Genomic DNA, 22,420 nt, shown 5'->3' on the forward strand with positions numbered 1-22,420 from the left:
AAATTTGTAATCAGTTCAGTGAAAAAAAAATTGATTATGCGACCACTTGAAATTCATTAGAAATGAAGTACATTTATTCATTTGCGCAAAACATTTGTTTGATGACCTTGTGATCATGTTTGACAACACAAAACTGCAGACACATTGGTAGCATCTTTCATTCATGCCAATAAACGTAAGAAATCTTTTTTTTTTTTTTTGGGGGGGGGGGGGGGGGGGTGTTGTGAAGCCGATACAGGAGGTCTGTGGAAAAGTCCAAACTGGGGCAACTGTCAAAGTCCATTTCACTGCTCAGCTTTCATCTGCCTCCAGGTTAATGTTGTTACCAAACTTGGCATAAAGCTGCACCTTCAGATCACTCAACACTTGCTGTATCGCTGACACTTGTTTCTCAAGGTCTTGGACCTCTTGCTCCAGTGTTTCCTGATTACAGAACACAGAAACTCCAATTACAGAACAGCCAGTTCAATTTCCCCACAGCAGGCAAGCAACAGACACAAGACATTTCCCAAACCGATTTCACCAAATGACTCTATTTATGTCATCAAAAGCACATTCCAAACACTAAAAGAGATCATTTTAGGTAAGAAATCATCTAAAATGACTGATATAAATCCACATTAAAATATAATCTGCCGATATAATGACTGAGCTGTCTTCGACACATTTGTCATTCAAGGTTTGCAGCAGACTCCTTTCAATCAATCAGTTCAGGGCTGTGCAGTATGTCCTATTGTGATAAAGTCACAGCAACACAAGGACAAATGGAGACATAATGGAAATTACAGAAGGGAGAAGGTTTAATCTGAAGTCCCTGTTGGTTAACGTCTCTCATGTAGCAGCCACAGAGCACTGCCATTGCTACACGTCTTTCCAAAAGGTGCGTCAGGAAGCTCTCAAACCTAAATTTGAAACTTAGACTTGTACTTTTTGTAAAATGGGAATTTTTGAAAGGGAACTGAATTATGAATACTTGTCAGGCACAGATAACAATGACTGCTTTTTGGACATAACAGCAGGACTGCTAGAAATCCTTTACCCAGTGGAGCATTTCTAAAAATACTCTCAATTAACAAATGCTTTTATTTTAAATTATGTATTATCAGATAAATGTATAAGTCTAAATCAGGTCTGAGTGATGAAAAGACTCAAAATCCTTATTGATTTATGAAGAAATTCTTGGTCTTAAGAGATTTTGGAATTAATACATTAGATTTTGCAAACAAGATATTCATATCTGCAAAACACATGACACAGTTTTGATGAATTGTGATTCATAGCTAGTAAGCAGTAGGTATAAATGAACAGGCATTTAGCACTGTTTGTCCACGCACTTCTGAAAGTAATTATAAACTACACAACAGGCACATTTGTCAAACTGTGCTCAGTGAGTCTGTTTAGATGAGTTCTGAATGTTGTGCATGCAACGATATTTTCAACTCTGCACAACAACACATTCGAGAAAGCAAAAAGCATGCAAAATTCACTTTTCCCTCAACTTTTTGGGACTGCACTGGCCTCCAGTACTGATAAGCTGACTTACAAAGGAATGACACGACAAGGACAAATCTTTGTGTTTACAGAAAGGAATGTCTTTGAAACAAACCGTGATCGATAAAAGCCGTTGAAATTTGAAAAGAAGCTCACAAGACAGTGATTTAGAAAAGGTATTGAGAAACCGTCTGCGTTACACTTACCTTTGCGGATTCCAGCATCTCTTGCGTTTCGTCCTGGGAGTGATTTATAAAGACGTCGCCGATTTGATAAGGGATAAATAGAGAGTTGTCGTCAAACAGCATTAGGTCATCACTGGCATCCTGAAGGTTCTGAAGAGTTTTCTGCACGAAGACATTCACAGTCAGTCAGTTTGAGGTGGTTGCAAATAAACCTCTGTAGTTTAGGCGTCATTTAGCATCACAGTTCAAGATCGGTTTGTGTAATGCATCATTCAAACAACAAAACTGGATGAACTGTAAATGTTAAATTATCTTGATGTTGCGAATTGGGGGGGGGGGTATACACAGCAAATTAGCAGCTCACAGCTGACCACAGCTGATGAGGGGCTGAGAATATGGTGCAAGCCAAACTTTTCACATACATTTCTCTCTAGAATACAAATGTGAAGGATTTGAGGTTTATTCTGCGTTTCTTCAATACTGTAATGATTTACTGAAGTCAAAAGGAATTTGACAACTGCAGGCAAACAACTCATCTACTAATGTTTCTACAAAATCCTGAATGAATCCTTTATTCTGGAATGCCTGAAAGACATCTCGCAAGATTTAAATCTCACAAGAAGAACAACATTAATGCATTACCCTTCAGATCTAGGATGGAGGGACTAACAGCATCTGCAGCTATCTGACAAAGAGCTGCGCATAAAGGTGAAGCTGTCAATTCCCTGGCCAACTGGTTCTTAAACTGACCTATAACAAGATCAGGTACAAGCAACAGAAATGAGCTTCCTCATAACAGCATCTGGTTTCAGCTTTAGAGATTGAGGATGAGGAGCTCAGTTACTCAGGAGGAACTTGGTACAGCTGCTGCTCTGCTGATCATTAGGAGCCAGTTCTGGCATCTGATTAGGATGCCCTCTGCACACCACCTCGGAGAGGCATTTCAGGCATATCCAACTGGGAGGAGATCCCAGGACATGAAAACATCGATTGAGTCGGTTCTGGGGTAATTTTAAAGTAAGATCATTAGAAACATCTCCATGGATATTCGTCAATCATTCACCAGCAACACAATGTTTAGCTTCCATAATGACAACTAATTAAAGTCACTTTTCCAGCAACTAGGCTAGAAAGTGAAACCAGTGCACAAGTGACAAAGGAATGAGTCTACTTTGTGTTGAATTCAAACACAAGCCCATTCAAATAAAAAGCTAAATAGTCAGACTTCTCCTCCAGTCATTAGCCCAGTTCAATCTTCCTGATCAGAGTGCCAGTTGTCATTTTGAATTTAATGTAATAATTTTATCTAGATATAAAAACTCACATCTGGGTGTAATTTGACTTTTGTAAATTTAATTGAACGCTAAATCCTTGCTCGGATATAAGACTATAAAACATGTCTTCCCAGCCCCGGTAACACTCACCCTCTTTTCCAATATCTCATTCTTCAGCTCCGTCATCCGATTCGTGTTCCTGGCAAATTTATTGATCTTCTGCTGGTCTTCAAACGTTACATTCACATCTTCAACTGCCTGCAAACAAGGAGAAATGACTTGAGGTTGCAGTTCATTTTAGCCTGTTAAACATGACAATCCTAGATGCGCTGACAGAATTTAACTTATTCTGCTATGAGTTATAAGTATTGATCAGCAGCAACTTTTCCAAAGATTAAATCACAAGCATTACAAAGACATGCTGTGTTAACTGAAAAAACAAAAAAAAGACCCACCACCTTATGAATGGAGAAGCATTTAGTAAGATTAAAGCAAGCCTTATAAATAAAGAATGTGTGGTGGTATTGTTTTAAATCAAGCGTAAGGAATAAAACCAAAGAGCTGTATTCAGTTTCATTTAGAGTGACCAAGTGGCCTACTTTATGCAGGATTGCACAATGTTTTTATTTTTCACCTCCTGTCCTACATTTCGAATTGGCTCCAATTCACCACAGCACAGGTCTGGCTTTTGGCTGACTATATAACGAAATCTACCACAAATAAAAGTTATGTGGTGTGTTTTTGCTGGCACTAGACTGCAATTTCCCTTTTGAGAGAGTAGAATCAATAAATAAACTATGCATTTTTCATTTGAACCTCAAATACATGTAATCTGGTTGATTTGTCCAGTGCTAAAATTAATTTATTCAGCGCATCCCTCCTCAACACAAAGATTATTAGGAGGGGAACAGCAGATGAAACACCAGAACAAATATTAAACAAGTACTGCCAACCAAGACCATTGCATTAAAAAAATAAAAAGCAACAGCTGGAAAATTGGTTGTAAAGGTGCATATAGATTTGTACCCGTCAGTCACATCCTCTGCAACCCGCATAGCTTTATCAGACTGCCCTCTTAGCATTAGCGTAACCCACATTGTCCAACACATGAAAACTATTTGCTCCACATTTGGCTTGTTGTGATATGGTCATCCTACTGTGCTGTTGGCCCCTCAGAAACATTTAAATATAAACTGAGTGAGACTGAGCAGGGTATTGGTCATTTATTGGGGACATATACTGCTTTAGCTTGTCGTTTCTTAGACAGTTAACTACAGGCCGATTTTTATTTTGTTTGCTAGCATGCTAGCTTGGGTGTCCCATCACCTGCAGCGGCCACTGCCCTGATCTGGATATTGAGCTCATTGTTTCACCACATAGTTGTTAAGCTCGCACGAACAACAGCTGCAAAATTACAACGTATGTCGAGCTAGTGTTTTAACCCAAGGAGATATCGCTTTACGGTAGCTACACGAGGGTGTGACGGCGCTTTCAAATATCACCGCCGTGAGAAAGCTCGGCGTCTTACTCGCACACATACACGATGCCACCTTCTTTCTGCATCCCCTGTTAAAACAGCGATAGAGTAACGCATATGCAAGACAAAAAAGTGGATTTTTGTTTAAAAATATTGCTTACCACGGATGATTTCATAGTCGCTGCCATCTTTGCTTCTTCGACTGTTCACCCGCAGCGTCGCTCAGCGGGATAAATATCCCGACACTGCCACCTATCAGCAGGCCTGATCTGGAGTTTGACCCCCACAAGTTGGCCAAAAAATGTGTTTACTTCTCTCAAACTGTTTGTTTAGTTCTTTCCCTTCTTTTTGAGTTTTCGTGTGATTGATTTGTTTATTTAGTTGAGTTCATGTTCTGGTAACTATAGTTAGATATGTCGCAAGATGCTTTCCCTTACATTTACATCTAGAAGCTGAAATTTGACTTATTTAAAAAATAATTCAGCCATTTTTTTGTTCTGTTGTAGGTAATTATCTCAATAAATGTGCAATCGTGCTTTACACTGGTTGTGTAAAGCACTTTGGGGTCCTTAGGGACTAGAAAAGCGCTATACAAATACAGGCCATTTACCATTTCAATACGCCAAACAAGTTATTATGCCAACCGGAACTGCTGTTCTGTAAATATTTGCACACAGTACTGCACCCAAGTTCAAATATTTAATGAATACATCTGTAATGGGAGAAGACTAGAAATTCATATTTGTCTAGACCGAATTACAATGCACCACCTGTAGTTTTAAGCATCACTGGCATTTTAGTCTGAGTGAAAAACAAATCATAAATATGCAGGTTTTTCTGTCTCAAAGTCAGCAGTCTTTATCTAACTTTGTAGGAGCCACTAGCATACCTAGTAGGCTGTTATGCGTTGGTGCACCATGAAGAGTTTTCTTGAGGCCCCTCAGCTGCAGGCCTTGCATGAAGTCACCAAACAGGGGAATCCAACTCCCACCTCAGCATGCAGTCTATAGGATACAGTCGAGCCATTGTTTTCATGGATTCCAAGGCTTGCCATAATAAAGTCAATAAATAGTGCACATGTTATAGTCTTTTTTAGTTTGTTTCTTAAGCATGCTTGTTTGTGATAAAACGCTTTCACATACTTTGGTTGACATTTTCCAGGAGTCAAATGACTTCTAGAAGTTAAATCCAATAAACAAAAGCCTTTGTCAGCATTATCATGGCCTAGTTACAAAAAAAAAACAAAAAACATAAAGATGAGTTCATCTTCAATACCATATTGACATACACTGGTAAACAATAGTATCTAACTTGTTACCCGCCTTGATGACCTCTTTTCTTTTTTTATCACATAATACCAAAACAACATAATGGGTATGTTAAAGCACATCTGTGTGATTAGATTTATTTTTTATCAATCAACTGCATCTTTAAAAACTAAATCAGTAAGAAAAAATGCTTAAAGTGTTATCTTCAAATTAACCAGTGCCAACATAGTTATTTTGGGTTTTGTCAGTGTGGATGCTTGCCAGACCAGTATCCTTAATATACATCCTGTTAGGTCCCCGCCAGATTGGTCAACAAACTGTTTGGACCGCCTTATCACAGCAGGCTTGGACAGATTCACACCTCATTATGATCTCGTCAGGGTATGTTCAGGATGCCACATGGAGATTACTGTGAGTTGATCAAAGTACCAATACAGCGCACTTTCTTTTTTTTCCAGAGGAAATCCAGCTGCCAACTTGAAAACAGACCCACCCATTTTGACACACACATAAAGTGTCCAGTTAACAAAAGTCTATATACATAGTTGGGCAAAAGGAGGAAGTCCATCTCAGACAGACACGCCGTATCCTTAAGAAGGAAGTCAAGTAACAAGGTAAGACATTTCACTGAAAGCAGTATTAAAATGTTTAAATGGCTTTGCAAAAGTCTTAATAGATGTTAACCATTATTTGCAGATTGTCTTTGCTTATCAGTACAACATAACAATATGACATTTCTATTTCATTTAATTCTATTGCAACCTGCAGATCTTAACTGGGAAAAAGATGGGAAACGAGCAGTCAGTAAACATAGAAGAGCTATCCAAGGTAAAACAATGCAAATTACATGGCAGACATTACAGGCTAAAAGTTGCACGTGCCATTTTCTATATTTGTTGACATCAGTCACAAGATGCACACTTTTCCAAAACTCTAGCATGCACAGGTGACAGGTGAAAAAAACTCTGCTTCTCTTTAAAGATAACCCATCTAGACTAGAAAGCACAATGCTGACGTTGTTATTTACTCACAGAATGGGACAATTCCTGAAAAGCATGAGAATGGAACCGTGAATGGCATCTCTATAGAAGTCACGTCTGGCGGACTGGAGATTAATGGTACATGAGTTTTATTTTATTTTTAATTTCTCTTAGGATAAATAACATCCAAGCAATCTGTGATGATGTTCTGCCTGATCTACAGTGGTGGTGCCACTGTAAAGCATGAGCAAATCAATGCTCAACACTGGCAAATTAAATTCTTACTTAAGAATGAATTTTATTAATGTCAGACTGTTGTGTTTTACTGTATCACGCTTTATGCTGATATACTTTAAGGTTCTCCTTCAATGAAAAAAAGCAAATTAATTTTACAAATTTATTAGTGGTGATTAATCCTTTAATCCTTTTAATACTCTGCAAACACAGTGACTCCCAGTTGCACGGTGTCTGAGTAAACCACAGGTGTTTTCTCAGGAATTAACAAGGAGCAAGTATTTGACTTGTCAAGGTGTGGTGGTTTGTGTCTTCACTATAAAAATAAAATACTGTGGGATTCCCATGGCTCTTGACTGTTGATTCCTGAGATAACGTTCTCACACTGACTTGCCCGTGTTTACTAGCTCGTGGAAATTTTGCTGAATTTTATGGCAACTGTTGAAATTCTCTTTAAGCTAGAAGTAAAAATCACTCTATGGGCTAATACTAAACAAAATGACACTTATGTTTAAAAATAAATTCCATAAAACCCAGAAATGTTCATTTTGACCCTTTTAAGCTGACTCATTAGGGGGATGTTTGTTAAGGTGGAAGTTCATAGAAAAGGTCCAGAATCAGAATCAGGAAATCGCTTTGTAATAGACATTTAATTAAGGTGTAATAAGGTGTGTCATTCAAGCTGCAAAATATTAAATAAATATTTCAAAGCTAAAAAAAAAACTATGTGCAGTATTTACAAGATTCAACAAATGATGTTGCCAGGTCCAGATGTCGCAGGGAGGAACTGATACATTTTAACAGGAATGATGTGCTTTGACGTTCCATGTTGCATTGCTGTGGTATTAGCCTTTGGTGAATGTGCTCCTATTACTGCCTAGCACATCATGGACGCAAAGTGAAGCATTATCTATGAGTTCACATGACTTTGACATTTTTCGCCAAGCTCCACAATTTCCAGATTTATGGGCCTTGAGGATCACTTTGTTGAGTTTGTCGGTGTCCATAAAGGTGCTTAATGTAGTTTCCTTTAGTTAAAAGTAACAAAACACTTTCCCCAAATTAACTAAAGCTATGACGTGATGCACTTGTTAAGACTTTGGGTTTAAAATCTCTATATATTGTGTTGAAGAGATATCAACTGAAATGGAACTAGAGCTGGGCTGCACTTTCATGCAATGCCAATTTGTACCACTAGGTGGTATAGTAAGTCCATGTAATCTTTATTTAAACAGACAAGTAATTTATTGTTGTTTACAATGGCAGCCTGGCAAAATGCAAAATATCCAAAGAAAGAAAGAAAGAAAGAAAGAAAGGAAAAGCACCACCACACATCTGAAAACATCTGAACACACCCAGTGGTAAAATGTTGCTGCCTGGTCTTTAAGCATATATGTCCAACTGTTATTTTATAGTAATTTTTTTCCTGAAAAAAAAAAAGAAATTTAGCCTGGGTTTAACAATAGTTTCAGTCCTTTGTTTCAATGTTTTTCCTGTATGTGGCATTTTGCTTATTTTGCCACTTTTTTATTTTTCAGGTAAAAGTGAAACTACAGTCTGCCAAAATGGCAAGGCCCACTCTTTAAACTCTGCCATAAAATCAACTGATGTGATCGTCAAATCAGAGTGTCAACCTGATATTGCCCAAGCTGTTTCTGAAGTTCCTGACACCAAAATTCAAGCCGTTTCTGAAGCCTCTGACACCAAAATTCAAGCCGTTTCTGAAGCCTCTGACACCAAAATCCAAGCCGTTTCTGAAGCCTCTGACACCAAAATCCAAGCCGTTTCTGAAGCCTCTGACACCAAAATCCAAGCCGTTTCTGAAGACCCTGACACCAACACCCAGAAGGAAGAGGTCAAGAAAAGCAAAGGAGAAAGAGGTCGTCGTCATTTTGGCAAATTGTTCAAAAAGAAAACAGAACCTAAAGCTGAAGCTGAGACTGTTGAAGAGAAAGAAAAAGAGACACAGAGTGAAGATCAAGTGGATGTAAGTGTTCCTCCCACTGAGCCACAGCAGGTGAGGGCACTTTTCATGTTTATTCTCATCAGATGAGTCTAGTTGTTTTTTTCTATTTGCCAACAAAACTGTGAAGAGACAAGCAGAGCAAGTCAGGTTACTTTGCATAGCACATTTTACACACAAGGGCAATTCAAAAGGATTTTCTAATGTACGGATGAATGGCCACTGGAATCTATGATGTATGAACTGCAATGAAAGTATGCAAAAACACAAATAAACTCATAGTAGAATTTTAAAGGTAATGGTAATGTTGCCATATCAATTAAAAGCAATGGGAAAAGGAAAAGTCTTTAGCTAAGTTTTAAAAACTGATCAATTATGGTAAATTATGATAATGCTCATGTTGTGCAATAGACCTCCATTGATTCTGAAAAACAACAACAATAATGTAAATACATATAGCAGATACAATGCTTGCCCTTAATTAAAAAAAATAAAATGGAACCACACACCTTCCTTTATTAGAGCGAGCACACACACTGTGTTGTGTTTCTGAATTATGTTATTTTATCATTCTGCAGCTAACATTAACTAAAACAGAGTAAGCAGGAGTGCATATGCCCAAGGGTATAACCCTTTTTAAAAAAATAAATAAATAAAACAAGATAAATATGTCACACGTTGTTTGTCTTTGACAAAGATTAGTGGGCGTGGGCCTCTGCAGCACTGACGCCGACGCCCACGACAGGAAATTCAGAGAGCACAAAGATGTGCCGCTCACATTGTTAGTTTTGATCTTATCATGGGATTTCCTGAAAATGTCTAAAAAGGGGGGGGCACACTTTTTTATGTTGTGCTGTTTTTGTCAATTATCAGTTGACCAGATAGCCAGAAGACACTTGGCATAATCAAAATTCCCTGATGTCGACTTTTAGCTGTGCAAAGAAAATTATTTTATTTTGTCAGCCTGCCAAACACTCCAAATCATTTTAGCAATGTAATGTAGTCCAACACACCAAGCATTCTATGCATTTAACTATGTTTTTCCTTTTTGTTTTTTTTGTTTTTTTAGCTTTGTTTACAATGGGCAACATAATGTAGAATAGCGCTTATTTCAAAAAACAAACAACTAAATAAGCAAGTAAATAAATACAAATGTAAGCATGTTACACTACATGACTAATTTTTCTGATTACTCGTGATCAACCACACAATTATCATGAGTGCCCTGGGAAATAAACACAAGTTGTATGTTGGTTTACATAATTTAATACAAGTGGAGCGGAAGCTGGCGTTATAACTCACATTGACCATCAAGACGGAAATGAATGAACATTAAAAAATTGAATTAGCAACATAAAAGCAGATATTTCAACACAAATGGGTGATGGTGACTTTACAGCCACAACTGTGGAGGATACACTGAGTGAACATGCCATTAGCAAAGCTGAGGAGCTTGTTAGAGACCCTTTAAAAGATTAAACATCAACGTTCAGAGCAGAGAGGGTTGAGAAATCTGACTCAAAAGATGATACTGTTGTAGAGGGACAGACGAGAGAGAAAACTCTGGCAAAGGAGTTCACTTCCACCACTCCAAAAGCTGCAGCAAGTTGTGTTGAAGCAGTTTTGGCAGTTGCCTCTGACTGCGCAGTAATTGCGTCAGAGCTGGGAGTAGGTGAAGCAATTACTGAAGACAACAGTAAAGGAGCTGCAGACAAGTCAGCTGATGTAGTGCTGATTGAAACTGCTGAACCCGAATCTAATGCTGTCACTCCTGAGACCGGGGAAGCAAATGACATTACCTCCCTAGACAAAGAGGCTGTGACTGGAGTGACGGAAACAATCTCTGAGGTTGTTCATGAGAACCCAAACTCCGCAGCCGTAAATGAAGACATGCCTGTAAAAGAAGCCGCTGTCCGTTTTCAGAATGGAAATCTAGTTAAGGTGGATCTGGCCCATGAGGAGGTCACTCCTGATGATGCACCACAGCTGAAGATGTGCTACAAATAAGTGAGCAAGACAATATTAGCCTTATAACTACTAATGAGTCTGGAGAAATGTTCGGTAGTTGTCCCAAAGAAGAAATTAATGTTGTAGAAGCCTGAAGCTACTATAAAATCTCCAGCAACTGAAGTCAATCCACATTGTATTCTAGAGATTATTATAGTAGACATCGAAGTTGAAGAACATGTGATAACTGAGATAGAAACAGAATCAACAATTTGAACCACGCTTCAGGAGCCTGCAGTGGATAACAACAGCACCGTCAAAGAAGAGGACATTGTGGCAACAGCTTTTGTGCTTCTCTCTGGAGAACATGAAGAGCGTCTTTCCCATTCAGAACAAGCTTTTTCAGATCAAGCTTAAACAGTGGCAGACAGTGTTGAGGAGAATACTTCAGTCCAAGGTTTATCTACTGAAGGAGAGGTAGAGGTTGCAAGTTCTGAAAAAGCTGTAGAAGAAAGTGACATAGAAAAGGTTAAGAATCTAAAGATAATGAAAGCCATGACACACCTGAACAAACCCTTGTAATCTTAGAGGAAGCAGGACGAGAACCCAAGCCCTTTGTAAAGAAGATGGTAACAGTGAGGGTTAGGGTTTGTTTTTTTTTCAGAAATCCTACAAATAATTTAAACAAACTTGAAGAACTAACAACTGAAGGACACCGCAGAAGATTTAGAGCCTTATGTTTTAGTCTAAGAAGAATACTGAGGAGAATACTGCCCTGGAGAATGCTGATCAAGGATAGATGTTGTCATGTGTGATTTATATGTGAGCCTTGGGATTAAATCCTAAAAAGATAATCCAACCTTGTTTTTGTTTTATTTCTCCAAATAGCCTGGGAAAGATAGTAGAGAACAAATAAAAATGAGTCACTATTTCTCATCCTTGAGACAACTGAAAATGAACATTTCACCTCTGAAGATTCTTAAACTGCCATCTGATGAGCCTGTGGCAAAGTGTGGCGATGCACTCCCAGGCCAGAAGTTAAATACACCTCTAGGTGGAGAGTGATACTGAAGAGACGCATGAGAGGCGGTGCAAACCGGATAGATTCAACATGTGATGTACAGAATTTCCTTAAGGCGTCTCAGTCACAAGCTCAAACATTGAACATTTACCTCTTAGGTTTCAGTCACCTATAGCTGTTGAGAAAAACAACAAGCCTGGTGACTGAAAGATAATTTCACCAGTCCTCCGTATTATTGACACCCACGAGTCTTCAAACAAACAAATAAATTATGAATGAGCAGTGATCAATAAGCAGACACGGAAATATTAATTTGAAGTTTCCTTTTCTCATTCATTCATTATTTCAGTCATACTGTGTTTAATGACAAATAATACTTAAAGGGACATATTGTGCTCATTCTGTGCTTTATGTTCTTAGAGATTTTATTCAATTCAATTCAGTTTTAATGGTATAGTGCCAAATAACAACACTTACTCAAAGTGCTTTATATTGTACAGAGAAAACCCAACAAATGAGACGACCCCTTATGGGAAACATCCACTTGATAGAAGTGGGAAGGAAAAACTTGCTTTTAACAAGGAGAAACCTCCTGCAGAACCAGGCTCAGGGAGGGGCAGCCATCTGTTGTGACCGGTTAGGGGTTACAGAGAGAAGACGGGACAAAAGAAACTCCCTGACAGAGAGCCAGTTTGACAATTAAGATAATAAAGAAGAGAATAAAAAATGATTAAATGCAAAGTGGTGTATAAATATAAAGAGAGTGAAAAGAAATGAGTGAAGATTATCTAACATGTCTAGTCTTCTTACACACAAAGTCTTGGTTTTTTACACTTTCACACATACATATGTATATATATATATATATATATATATATATATATGACTGCTGGATTCAGTCATTTAATCTGAAGCTGGTTCCTTCATTTACATTTTAAACAAATATCCCTCTATTTACCTGTTCTGTATATAATACAGGAATGATTAATAGCAGCCACAATACATTTACGGTTACATAAAATTTAGCAGTACTTGCCACAGGGTCCACACAATCCTGATGGTCATCAAAAACATCTTCAGCTTTACCAGAACTAATTATCATCTGCTTAGATATATAACATAGATACAGATTTATTTGTAATTCTTCATTCTGTACATTTTGGTAACTGTTCAGTTATGTGTGGGCAACATTCATTAAGCAAATGCATTCACAGGGCTAGGATGAACTGAACGTTATATACAGTATATGAAAATCAAGAGAACTGGTATTTAGAATAAATCTTTTTAAAAAGCAAATATATGTTAGTAATCACTGCATGGGTTCATACAAAGTCTTGTTCAGACTGCCACATTCGTTTAAGGACGAGATAGGCTGCATGTAGGCATACATACACTTTGATCATTATAGTGCTGAAAATAAGGGCCCTCGTGTTCCTCACTTCATCCGCTACTTAGAGCAAACGTTTATGCTCTCTTTCCTCTGATTTAAACCTTCTTTCTTCTGATTGGCTGCCCCTCGTAAGTAGAAAGTGGGTCTGGCTACTGTGAGCTGATCTGTGTGACCTGTCTATGTTGCTGGTCTCATTAACTGAAACTTTGGCAACATTTATTTTGGTGCTTGTAACAGAAAATATGGAAAAGCAAAATAGGCCACCTCTACAGTTTCTAATGGGATAATAAATTGGGCCAAAATAATGTATCAAGATTGCTGGAAGAAAAGGCAAAAAATGTATAAATGAATTGACATTGGTTCAGTTCACATATTTTATAGACACACACCATACGGGCATAGCTAGGTATTTGGTTTTCCTGACATTTCTCGAGAAATAACTCTCACACATTGTTGAATATCAATGACTGAGGGGTGGGACACACACATTAATAAAAGGGTGATTGTTGACAATGCCCCGAGTAGGCAGAGGCATGGTTGGAATTGTGCTCCCATCTCAATACTGCGATTAAGACACTCACTGCTTACATATCAGCTCCGCTCTGCTCTAACATAATTCTCAAAGGCGAATTCTTTTGTCATGGTGTACAGGAGACGGCTAACCTAAACCACGAGCCTGAATCATTAAAGGAGCCAGAGAGGGTGACTCCAGTCTCCAGTCCCAAGGAAGAAAACGTCCCTGAAACTGACAACGGAGACAGTGAGCCCGTGGAAAGCAAAGAGGAGAGTAACCCAGAAGAGAATCCAGTTATGAACTTCTTCAAAACCCTAGTAAGTGGCATCATTTGGCAATTTAAGGTGACTTTTTATGCTCCTGCTATTCCTGTTTATCATGTCAAATTAGACTATTTGGGGGAAAAGGGAAAGAACATATGTGCTTTTTTTATCTGCTTCTTTTTCTGAAGAGAAACAGGCAAAAAAATTAAAAATAAATAAAATGAGGTTAATGCGTCTTCCAGTTGTGCCCCAGTCAAAGTGAGATGTGTGGTCATTTTTCCAATCATTTAGCAGTAATAAGTAGTAATACATTGAAAATGTTTCATTAGTTTGTGTGTATTTTTGATTTTTTTTGTTCTATGTAGTGATGTGGGAAGGCGGTATAACTGTATATGACATTAAGTGTAACCGTAGCGAAATCTGCCATCATGACAGTGCCAGATGGAAAAGTTGCAACAAGCAGCTATTGTATTTCCTCTTCATCATGCTGTCTTTTGGATTCATGCCGTTTTAAAGAGTTGCCATTGCCCTAGCCCCATGCTAATCAAGTCTTTGAACATGCGGGAATGTGGTGGCCTATTGTTCATCCCATAGTGTGAGCTCACAAGGGAGGCCTGTGCGGTTGGAAGTCGAGATTTGTGAAGATAGAGCGAGGGCAGGCCTACGCCATCTCCGGAGCACAATGGCTGTCACAATGGCAGCGCATGTACTGTATGTGCTCTGTCAGGGGCCTCTGTGGGCCTCAGTTAGCTTACCATAAAGGCCTATGTCTGCATTCATGAAAGGCTTCTGTTTTATCCAAATAATTATTTTTCTGTCTCATCAACTGTATCCCCTGGCATTTTGCTTTTCACACTGCTTAACCGCCACATACATAGTGCTCCACAATGCTTACACAGTTCACATTTAAAGATTACGATTTTTTTCTCTTGTGTTTTTATGTGGATCACGGCACAAAAAATAAAGACGGTTCATTTTTATTCCTCTGTTGCACAGGTGACCCCTACTAAAACGTCCAAAAAGGAAACGGCTACTCCCGATGCCGCTAAAGACAAGGTGAACAGAGGTTCATTTTAACCTATCACTCTCTGCTGCTTTTATCAAACCATATCTCTGATTATCTAATACAGACAGCTATACAATGAGCTGTCACACCCTCATCTGTTCTGTTTCTGTTGCTTGAACTAAGGATGTTCCTGAATTTAAAAAGTAACATTTATTTTTAAAAGGTGATTTATTTTTGCAGAATTTGTGCATAAAGCTTTTTTTTTGCATCCTTTGTTTGCTTCAGTTTAACCTTTTTTATAAGTGCTTTCTTTTCTGTTGCAAAATAGTCCCAGAAGGAGACCCAACCAGCGGCAACCACTACTGTGAGCATATAACCCATAAGTTTTGATTCCCATAACCATTGCACTTCACGTTAAATGTATATATTTACTGCACATGGTGAGTTTATTTAATTTCCGGATATGATGCCTTATTTGCTCATTTTACATAGCAATGCATTTTTATTGGGTGAAACTGGAAGGAAATACAGTTGCTGATGTCATATCTGACAAAACTGCTACATCAAAAATGTCTTTGCAGTTTAAGAGGGCTGTGTAAACCATTGCTTTAACAGCCCCTCTCTTTCTTCAATAGGTTGCACAAATATCTGAACCGCCTGCAGCACCCAAAGGAATGTCTGTCCCACCACCCCCACCTCCAGAGCCACCGAAAGTGGAAATCAAAGGAGAGCCAACTGCCAAACCTGTAAAGGCCTCTGCGAAAGAAGAACCTAAAGCTGCTGGAAAGGAGCCTGTGTCCTCGAAAGGAAAATCAGCCAAAGATACTCTGAGCAAATTTTTCCGCCAGAAGGTAAACAAACAGCTTTAACTGCAGATTACAAGATCCAATCACTATTTTAAGGAATAGCTATTCATATAGACACTCACTGCATGTTCAATGAGAACACAGTGTGAAACATACTGTATGTCAGTTTGAGGTATTGCTAGGAGTCAAGACCTCCAAAAGCAATGGCGCTTCAGCAAGTGGAGCCAAAGCCCCGGGCAAGACTGCAGCAGTGGTACAGTAAATGATCATATTCTCAAACTGACCATGGCTCATCAGTTACTAACCGAACAAGAGCTCATTTGTCCAGAGGCACCAGAAATTTGCAATTTACTGTTTCCTAATCGGAGCTATAGTTTTGTGAAGTAGCATTAGTCCTGTGCTGAAACCTTTTCTCTTGGGAGAATCAGGTTTTCTTATTTGTTGAGAATAAGATAAGAAGAATGACGTCGTCCTTACGTTTTTGCATAATACATAAAGACAAAAATAAAAGATCATAGCTTCAGCATAAGGAGCAGAAGCAGGGACAAAGGGCTAACAAGGCTCATCAGCACCCACCAGCACCACAAATGCTCACCCACAACACTGCATCTCCTTTCTTTTAACCGCACTGACTGTTAAGTCACATTTGCATCACTGTGAGCTCAACGAGAAGCCATTACATTTAGCTGCTGCCCAGAGAAGGTGTTATAGGGCATAACTACAACAGATTTCTTTTTTTAATTTTAGTTTCCGTAGAGCCAAAATAAACAACATGTGTATTTTAAAATAAAAAAGGCTTTAATTTACAAGATCAAATTGTTATGTTGTTACATTTTTGAGCATCCATGTTTTTTTTTTTCTTTTTTCTTGCTGGATTTTGTCCCATATTTAAACACAGATCAACCAATTCAACCCAACACCTTTCATTTACATACTGAAGAATTACAAGCTGCCAAGACAGCAATAAACAAAAAATAAATAAATAAAAAGTTAAAATGAACAGACAAACAACATGAAGAGGGTAAAATTTCCAACATACATGCGCTAACAGTAAGTGGAGGAAAAAATTAACTGCTATCTGAAATAATTAAAAAGACAAAATTTCATGAAAAAGAATCACATTTACAACAATCAAACTAAACATAAGTGAGTAAAATAGATTACAACACACACACACACACAAAACAACAACAAACTTCTACTTAGTAAAATAAACTAAAACAAGTAATATCCCTGATGAATATTTTAAGATTCTCCCAGATTCGATCAAAGTGGTTTGGAGTACACAATCTATAAACTGGTTTTGTCCTGCACTTTGGACTCATGCCAGAGGAGCTGTGGGGCTGTGCCATGGGCGTAACTATGTGCTGAACATTGGGGGGGTCAAGATCTCTGTCTAAATAAATAAATAAATCTGGGTAAATTCCCAGATGATTAAACATGCAACTATTTTGCTGGTAATAATGGAAATGAGTAAAGAGAATCAACAGCCTATTTATGCAAGATAATTCATAATTTTATTGGGGGAGTTATATTGGCTGGGTCTGATTATTGGGGGGGGGTCATAACCTCCCTAACCCCCCTGGAAATTACACCTCTGGGTTGTGCTGACATTACAGTGTGGAGCTCTTTCTGACTCTTCTAATGCATTTGAACTTCCTTAACCAGTTGATACAAGTCACCATTCATTGTCATGTTAACATAGTGAGTAGTCCATAAATACAACTTTTCATCTGTTTTGAGGTTCTGAAGTCCTTTTGCATTTCGCTGTCCTGCAGACAATCAGTCATGTGCAACAGTCAGCTGTAGGAGCAGAGGTACAGCCAGGTGTAAACTTACATGTGAACTCGAGCCTGTTTAATCTTCCCAGCTGCATTCAGGGAATGTTACATTAATGTATTAAGATGTGAACATGAATCTTCCGCACACAAGCCTTGCTGGAGACGACTGGATAATTACAAACCATCTTGCCTGAGTTATATAACAAACATGCTTTATGGTTAATTACAGGGTTTGAAATGTTCATCGCAATTTGCATCTGTGCAGAATAAAATAACAGTTTTGCTCTACAGGAGACACCAGTGGATGTGCCAGCGCCTGTTGTAGAAGTGCAGGTAAATGAAAGGCAACTTCTCACTCTTGGGGCTTTGTACTCTTTTAGGGAGTGGAATGGTCTTTTGAGCCTCTGATTACACCACGTACCCTCTTCCAAAGCTGTTTTTGTATGTAAAGATTCATTTCTATTTGCTTAGATTCAAAATGAGGTTGAACCTCAGGAGGCAGCAGCAGTGGGGGAAGAGCCTGTTGTAGAAGTGCAGGTAAATGAGCAAGAAGTGCTTAGGAATATTAATTCCTGATTTTCTTCACTCTGCAGGCACCTCTGCAATAATGTTGCCACACTTATATGGTACCATAACATTTCCCACATTTACTCTTTGTAATTCATCCATTTTTTTAAATAATTGTATCGCATCACATCCCAAACTGTACAGATTAAACAACCCCCATTATGGCACAAAATGAGTACGATATAAGATTTAATGACTATCACTATTTACGCTCTTCCAATTCAGGATATAACAAATAACTCTCCCTTTTCTGTAGATAAAGGAAGAGGTACCACAACCAGTGGTAGAAACTGAGGTAAATTAGTGGTGTTTAATGTTCTGGGAAAGCTTTTTTTTCTTTTCTTATGTTTCTTTTAATAGTTAGGGGAGATGAGTGGCTATAAAATAACCATATGAGTCACATTGATAATCACACTATGTGTGAGGCCAAAGTACCAAGATGGCTGACTGAGCTTTAGCAGAAAGACTACAAGTATGAGGAAGCAGCCTTGCAGCCTTGCACTGTTCAACCGTGACACAATCAACCCAGATATCTGGGGTTATGTGACTCTTCTTTTCTTACTTTCTTGAAGAATTAAAGTTTTCCCAAAATGTTTAACTAGCTGTTTCTTTAAAAGTGGACATCTTTGAAATGTAAAGTGAATATTGGTGGGCTTTGCCTTTTTCCTCTTTCTTCCTCTTTACAGATTTTGGCTTTTGCGCTTGACAATGTGGGCTTCCTCACTAGTTCTTATCTTGATCTGATTATACGCTGTCTCTCTACTCTGATCACAGATATCTTTTTACTGCTTTACCTCCTCTTTCATGTCACAGATGGAAGCTCCTACTCTCACTCTGTCACCTAAATCGATGAGCATCCCTTTGATTTTTTTCCCTTTTTTTTTTAGTAAATATTCATGATACATATTTTTCTTTTTCCTGCTTTGGTTAAAGACGGTGGATTCCTCAAAAGCTGGCACCCAGGAGGCTGCTGCAAAACCAGAGCCGCCGCCACCTGCTCAGGAAGAAAAGAAAAGCGCCTCAAAATCCCCATTCCTTTCTTTCTTCAAGCCCCAAGTAAGAACCTATTCCCATAAACATTTATAAGATCTCTGAAAAGAAACAACTCTGAAATACATTAGGTATGAATTGTGGTGAAATTACAGAATGGTAAGTAACAGGACCACAAAAGTCCAGGCAGCCTCCACAAGTGGAGCTCGGCTCCTCAGGAAAACTACTGGACTGGTAAATACATGAAAATACGTTGCCTCTTGCAAACAGATGCATTATTAACCAGAGTAATTTCATCAATTACGTCTGGTATTAAAACATGCTCTAAACAACTTCTTTGCCAGAAGCATTTTTCTCCATTTGCTGTTATCTTTGAGCATATGTCACCGTCCCTCGTGATGTTGCGCATGATGTCGTATCCTAACAGCAGATGTACATTTTAATCCCACTTCATGTGCCACCTCAAAGTCCATCTGCACTTAACGAGTGAAGTGTATGAGCCACCACACCGGTGGCTCATACACTTCACTGAATCTAACCCTGAATCTCAAGCCTGTCAAGGACTAAAATAATTGAATGCTTCATTACTTTTAGGCTGCTGAGCCCAAGAAGGTGACCCCAACCCCACCTGCAGCAGCGGAGGCAGCTCAAGCAGTGAAAGCCAAGGAGGAACCTAAAGTGGCAGCCAAGTCTTCAGAGCAAGCTGCAGATAACAAACCAGCCTCTGTGCCTTCCCAAGCTGGCGATGATGCAGCCAGTGTGCCCAAAAAACTGGAAAAGAGGAACTCCATTCAGCTATTCTTTAAAAATCTGGTAAGAAGAACATTACTTTCCCCAGATATTAACATTAGAAACATGCACAATATCCTTATCACTGCATAGTGCAAAGTATTTTTGTATTATCCCCACTAGATGGCAGCAGACACTTAAGGTGTAGGCTCCACATTACTGAAAACCAAGCGGACTGATATAACACATCTGGAAATGCAGTTTAGTTATAGGACAGTTACCGTTACTTAAATGTAACAAATTTAGTCAGAGTCCAATTTAATACATTTGATGCCTGTGAAAGAAATTAATAAAGTTTTTGTTTAACTAAAAAAACAATTAAAGCTTATAAAAGACAAAAATTAAATAAAAATAGATATTGAACGAGTTGCATTTTCTAAAGACACTGCAACAAAATGTACCATTTTCTCCCTGCAAACTGTAGACTCAGAAACGTCCTTCTACAGACGCCGGAGTCCAGACAGAGCCACTGACCGCTGCTCAAGGAGCTGAGAAAGCCAAATGAGACCAGAAGCAACCCTTACGTTTTCCTGTACAGTCTCCTTCCCTCCTTCTCACTTGTACTCAGTCCTTCTTTTTCTCTCTTATCACCTTCTTGAATCCCCTGAGTTACTTTGATTACTTTGTTTTTTAATTGTTACTGCTTAAAAGTCACAATAGCAAAGGTAAGGTTTTGGAAGAATAAAGGAAAGTGGACAGAACAGTTAGCAGGGAGTTGAACTTGTGGAGATTTAAAATGGTCAGAGGTTGTTTGGACATATTTTTTGTCACATAAATGTGACATTTTCTACAGACGTTTAAAATGACTTTTCTCTGTTTTGCAATCTAACATACTGGGCTTATGCAATATATAGTGCCATGCTTTGCCTTGAACAACTATTTTGTGTTAAATCGATAAAACTCAATGTCATATAGGTTCTATTTTTACACTTCACACCAGAGAATTCACGCAGTTAAGGTAATGCAGTGGTTAACATGAAGGACGTAGATATGAGTCATAGAAATGCTCTTAATGGAGCTGGTCTAAGGAGTATTAAAGTTTATATAGCAGAGTGTGCTTGCAGATTTTTGAACTCTATGCAAGTTATATGTGGACTAAAACAAAAAGGTACATGCCAGAACAGCTATCTTTTAGCTTATATGGGACATCACAATCTCTACTGATCTTTGGGGAACTGATTGTAAATACTAAACAAATGCTTAAAAATGCATCCGAGGTATTGAAACTGTGTCTTTGTGCAAATGTGTCCTTGTGGTATGCTCTGCATTACTCATAAATCACAACCGAGAAGCTTTTATTTTGATTTTAGCACTTTGTGTCGTGTCAACTAACAAAAGTTTTCCGGTGTAAGTAAACTGTGTCAGGCGTATGTGCAATTAATGTGACGCTGTAGTTTGTCGTTATGTAGTGTGTATGTGAAACTTGAGCTATCCTGAAGACAATAAATGCAAATAAATATACCACATGCCTGTTTTGCTTCAGAGTTTTCATTTTTAATGTAAGCTATAAAAGCATGAGGAGTGTTATCAAGAATAATTGGATGTTCCAGCAATTTAAAAAACAAAGAAGAAGATGACCAGGCAAGTCTGGCCAAAAAATAAATAAATAAAAGATGCCTCTATTCATGAGCAATGTCATAGCAACCATTTTTATGCATATAAGAGTGCAGCAAAGGTGTAGCGTATCCCGCTACACCCAATCTGGGTGTTAAGCCAAATACTGTAAGTCTGACTCATGTTCATAAAGATCTCTGACAAATCAAAGGAAAAACCTGATCCAATGACCCCTTTGGTGAGAGGATCTGGTGGTTGCATGGCAACATTTTTATATAGGGCAGAGACAGTGCAAATCATTATAAGATTATGGGGAGCCATCTTAACCCTTTATTATGATTAAATGCTTCTGTTGGGAGTGGCCTCTCCCAAGATGGCACCTCGAGCCACAAGTATGTACAAGAATTCAAATCGCATTCTGTGGCCTTCGCAGTCAACAGATCGTTTTCCATTTGAATGAGTGGTCTAACATGCTAGACAGCTGGCTAACGCGCTGCCATGGTCAAAAAAACAAGTTAGGGAGTGTGTTTTGGAAATGGTTTTCCTTTTTTGTTTGTTTTTCCTTTAATTTGTCACACACTTGTATATATTTGTAATGCCAACAAATAAATGTTTGTTGACTGGAGAAAAAGCAAATTAACCAGAGTAGAGGTCATATTTTTTATTTTAGACAGACAGATGGCTGTTGGACATTACTGCTGAATTTTAGTGTCTGTGAGGCGTACCTTGGAGATAAAAAATGTAAAATAAGATCTAAGGAATTTGATATTTCAGGTAAAGGAAGACCTCAAATCATCTTCTCCTTTTATGATGTAATTTCTATGATTGATGGCGTAGTGTGCAGTCTCTGGAAGGATGTGTTTTAGATAGAAGTGTCTGAGAACCACTATTCACCCACCATTAAGTGATGAGTCGCAGCC

The 22,420-nt window shown here is 38.4% G+C and overlaps 2 protein-coding genes across 8 annotated transcripts; one reads left to right on the forward strand and one right to left on the reverse strand.

The window, feature by feature from the left end:
- Positions 1 to 213: 213 nt before the first annotated feature.
- On the reverse strand, positions 214 to 4,677 carry pfdn4 (prefoldin subunit 4). Its single transcript, XM_086277071.1, has 4 exons — positions 4,589 to 4,677; positions 3,101 to 3,208; positions 1,698 to 1,838; positions 214 to 423 (listed from the first exon to the last, which is right to left on the reverse strand). Exons 1-4 carry the CDS (start codon positions 4,613 to 4,615, stop codon positions 292 to 294), a joined length of 408 nt encoding a protein of 135 aa, XP_086133197.1. The 5' UTR covers positions 4,616 to 4,677; the 3' UTR covers positions 214 to 291.
- Positions 4,678 to 6,098: 1,421 nt separating this feature from the next.
- Positions 6,099 to 21,412, forward strand: bcas1 (brain enriched myelin associated protein 1). 7 transcript variants are annotated; one of them, XM_086277852.1, is made up of 16 exons: positions 6,099 to 6,309; positions 6,464 to 6,523; positions 6,729 to 6,813; positions 8,448 to 8,926; positions 13,882 to 14,061; positions 15,004 to 15,063; positions 15,342 to 15,377; positions 15,649 to 15,864; positions 15,986 to 16,072; positions 17,892 to 17,933; positions 18,072 to 18,137; positions 18,424 to 18,462; positions 19,101 to 19,225; positions 19,313 to 19,391; positions 19,752 to 19,970; positions 20,371 to 21,412. In XM_086277852.1, exons 2-16 carry the CDS (start codon positions 6,482 to 6,484, stop codon positions 20,449 to 20,451), a joined length of 1,836 nt encoding a protein of 611 aa, XP_086133978.1. In that variant the 5' UTR covers positions 6,099 to 6,309; positions 6,464 to 6,481; the 3' UTR covers positions 20,452 to 21,412. The 7 variants fall into 7 exon arrangements, with proteins under 7 accessions (XP_086133978.1, XP_086133974.1, XP_086133972.1 ...); XM_086277846.1 differs by lacking the exon at positions 19,313 to 19,391 and having other exon boundaries at positions 6,102 to 6,309; positions 19,101 to 19,223; XM_086277848.1 differs by lacking the exons at positions 15,986 to 16,072; positions 19,313 to 19,391 and having other exon boundaries at positions 6,101 to 6,309; positions 19,101 to 19,223.
- Positions 21,413 to 22,420: the final 1,008 nt, after the last annotated feature.

Source organism: Aulonocara sp. 'chitande type north' Nkhata Bay, linkage group LG20, assembly GCF_057382095.1.
Source record: "Aulonocara sp. 'chitande type north' Nkhata Bay isolate Kocher_YH1m ecotype deep benthic linkage group LG20, A_spYH_male_GT1.1, whole genome shotgun sequence".
NCBI classification, from domain to species: Eukaryota; Metazoa; Chordata; class Actinopteri; order Cichliformes; family Cichlidae; genus Aulonocara; species Aulonocara sp. 'chitande type north' Nkhata Bay.

Coding starts and splice junctions, on each gene's coding strand:
- pfdn4 (XM_086277071.1), bottom strand. CDS start 4,615: ATGGCAGCGACTATGAAATCATCCGTG. Junction 3,209..4,588: donor CGACTATGAAATCATCCGTG/GTAAGCAATATT, acceptor CCTTGTTTGCAG/GCAGTTGAAGATGTGAATGT. Junction 424..1,697: donor AGATGCTGGAATCCGCAAAG/GTAAGTGTAACG, acceptor TTCTGTAATCAG/GAAACACTGGAGCAAGAGGT.
- bcas1 (XM_086277852.1), top strand. CDS start 6,482: ATGGGAAACGAGCAGTCAGTAAACATAGAAGAGCTATCCAAG. Junction 15,378..15,648: donor AACCAGCGGCAACCACTACT/GTGAGCATATAA, acceptor TTTCTTCAATAG/GTTGCACAAATATCTGAACC. Junction 17,934..18,071: donor CGCCTGTTGTAGAAGTGCAG/GTAAATGAAAGG, acceptor CTATTTGCTTAG/ATTCAAAATGAGGTTGAACC.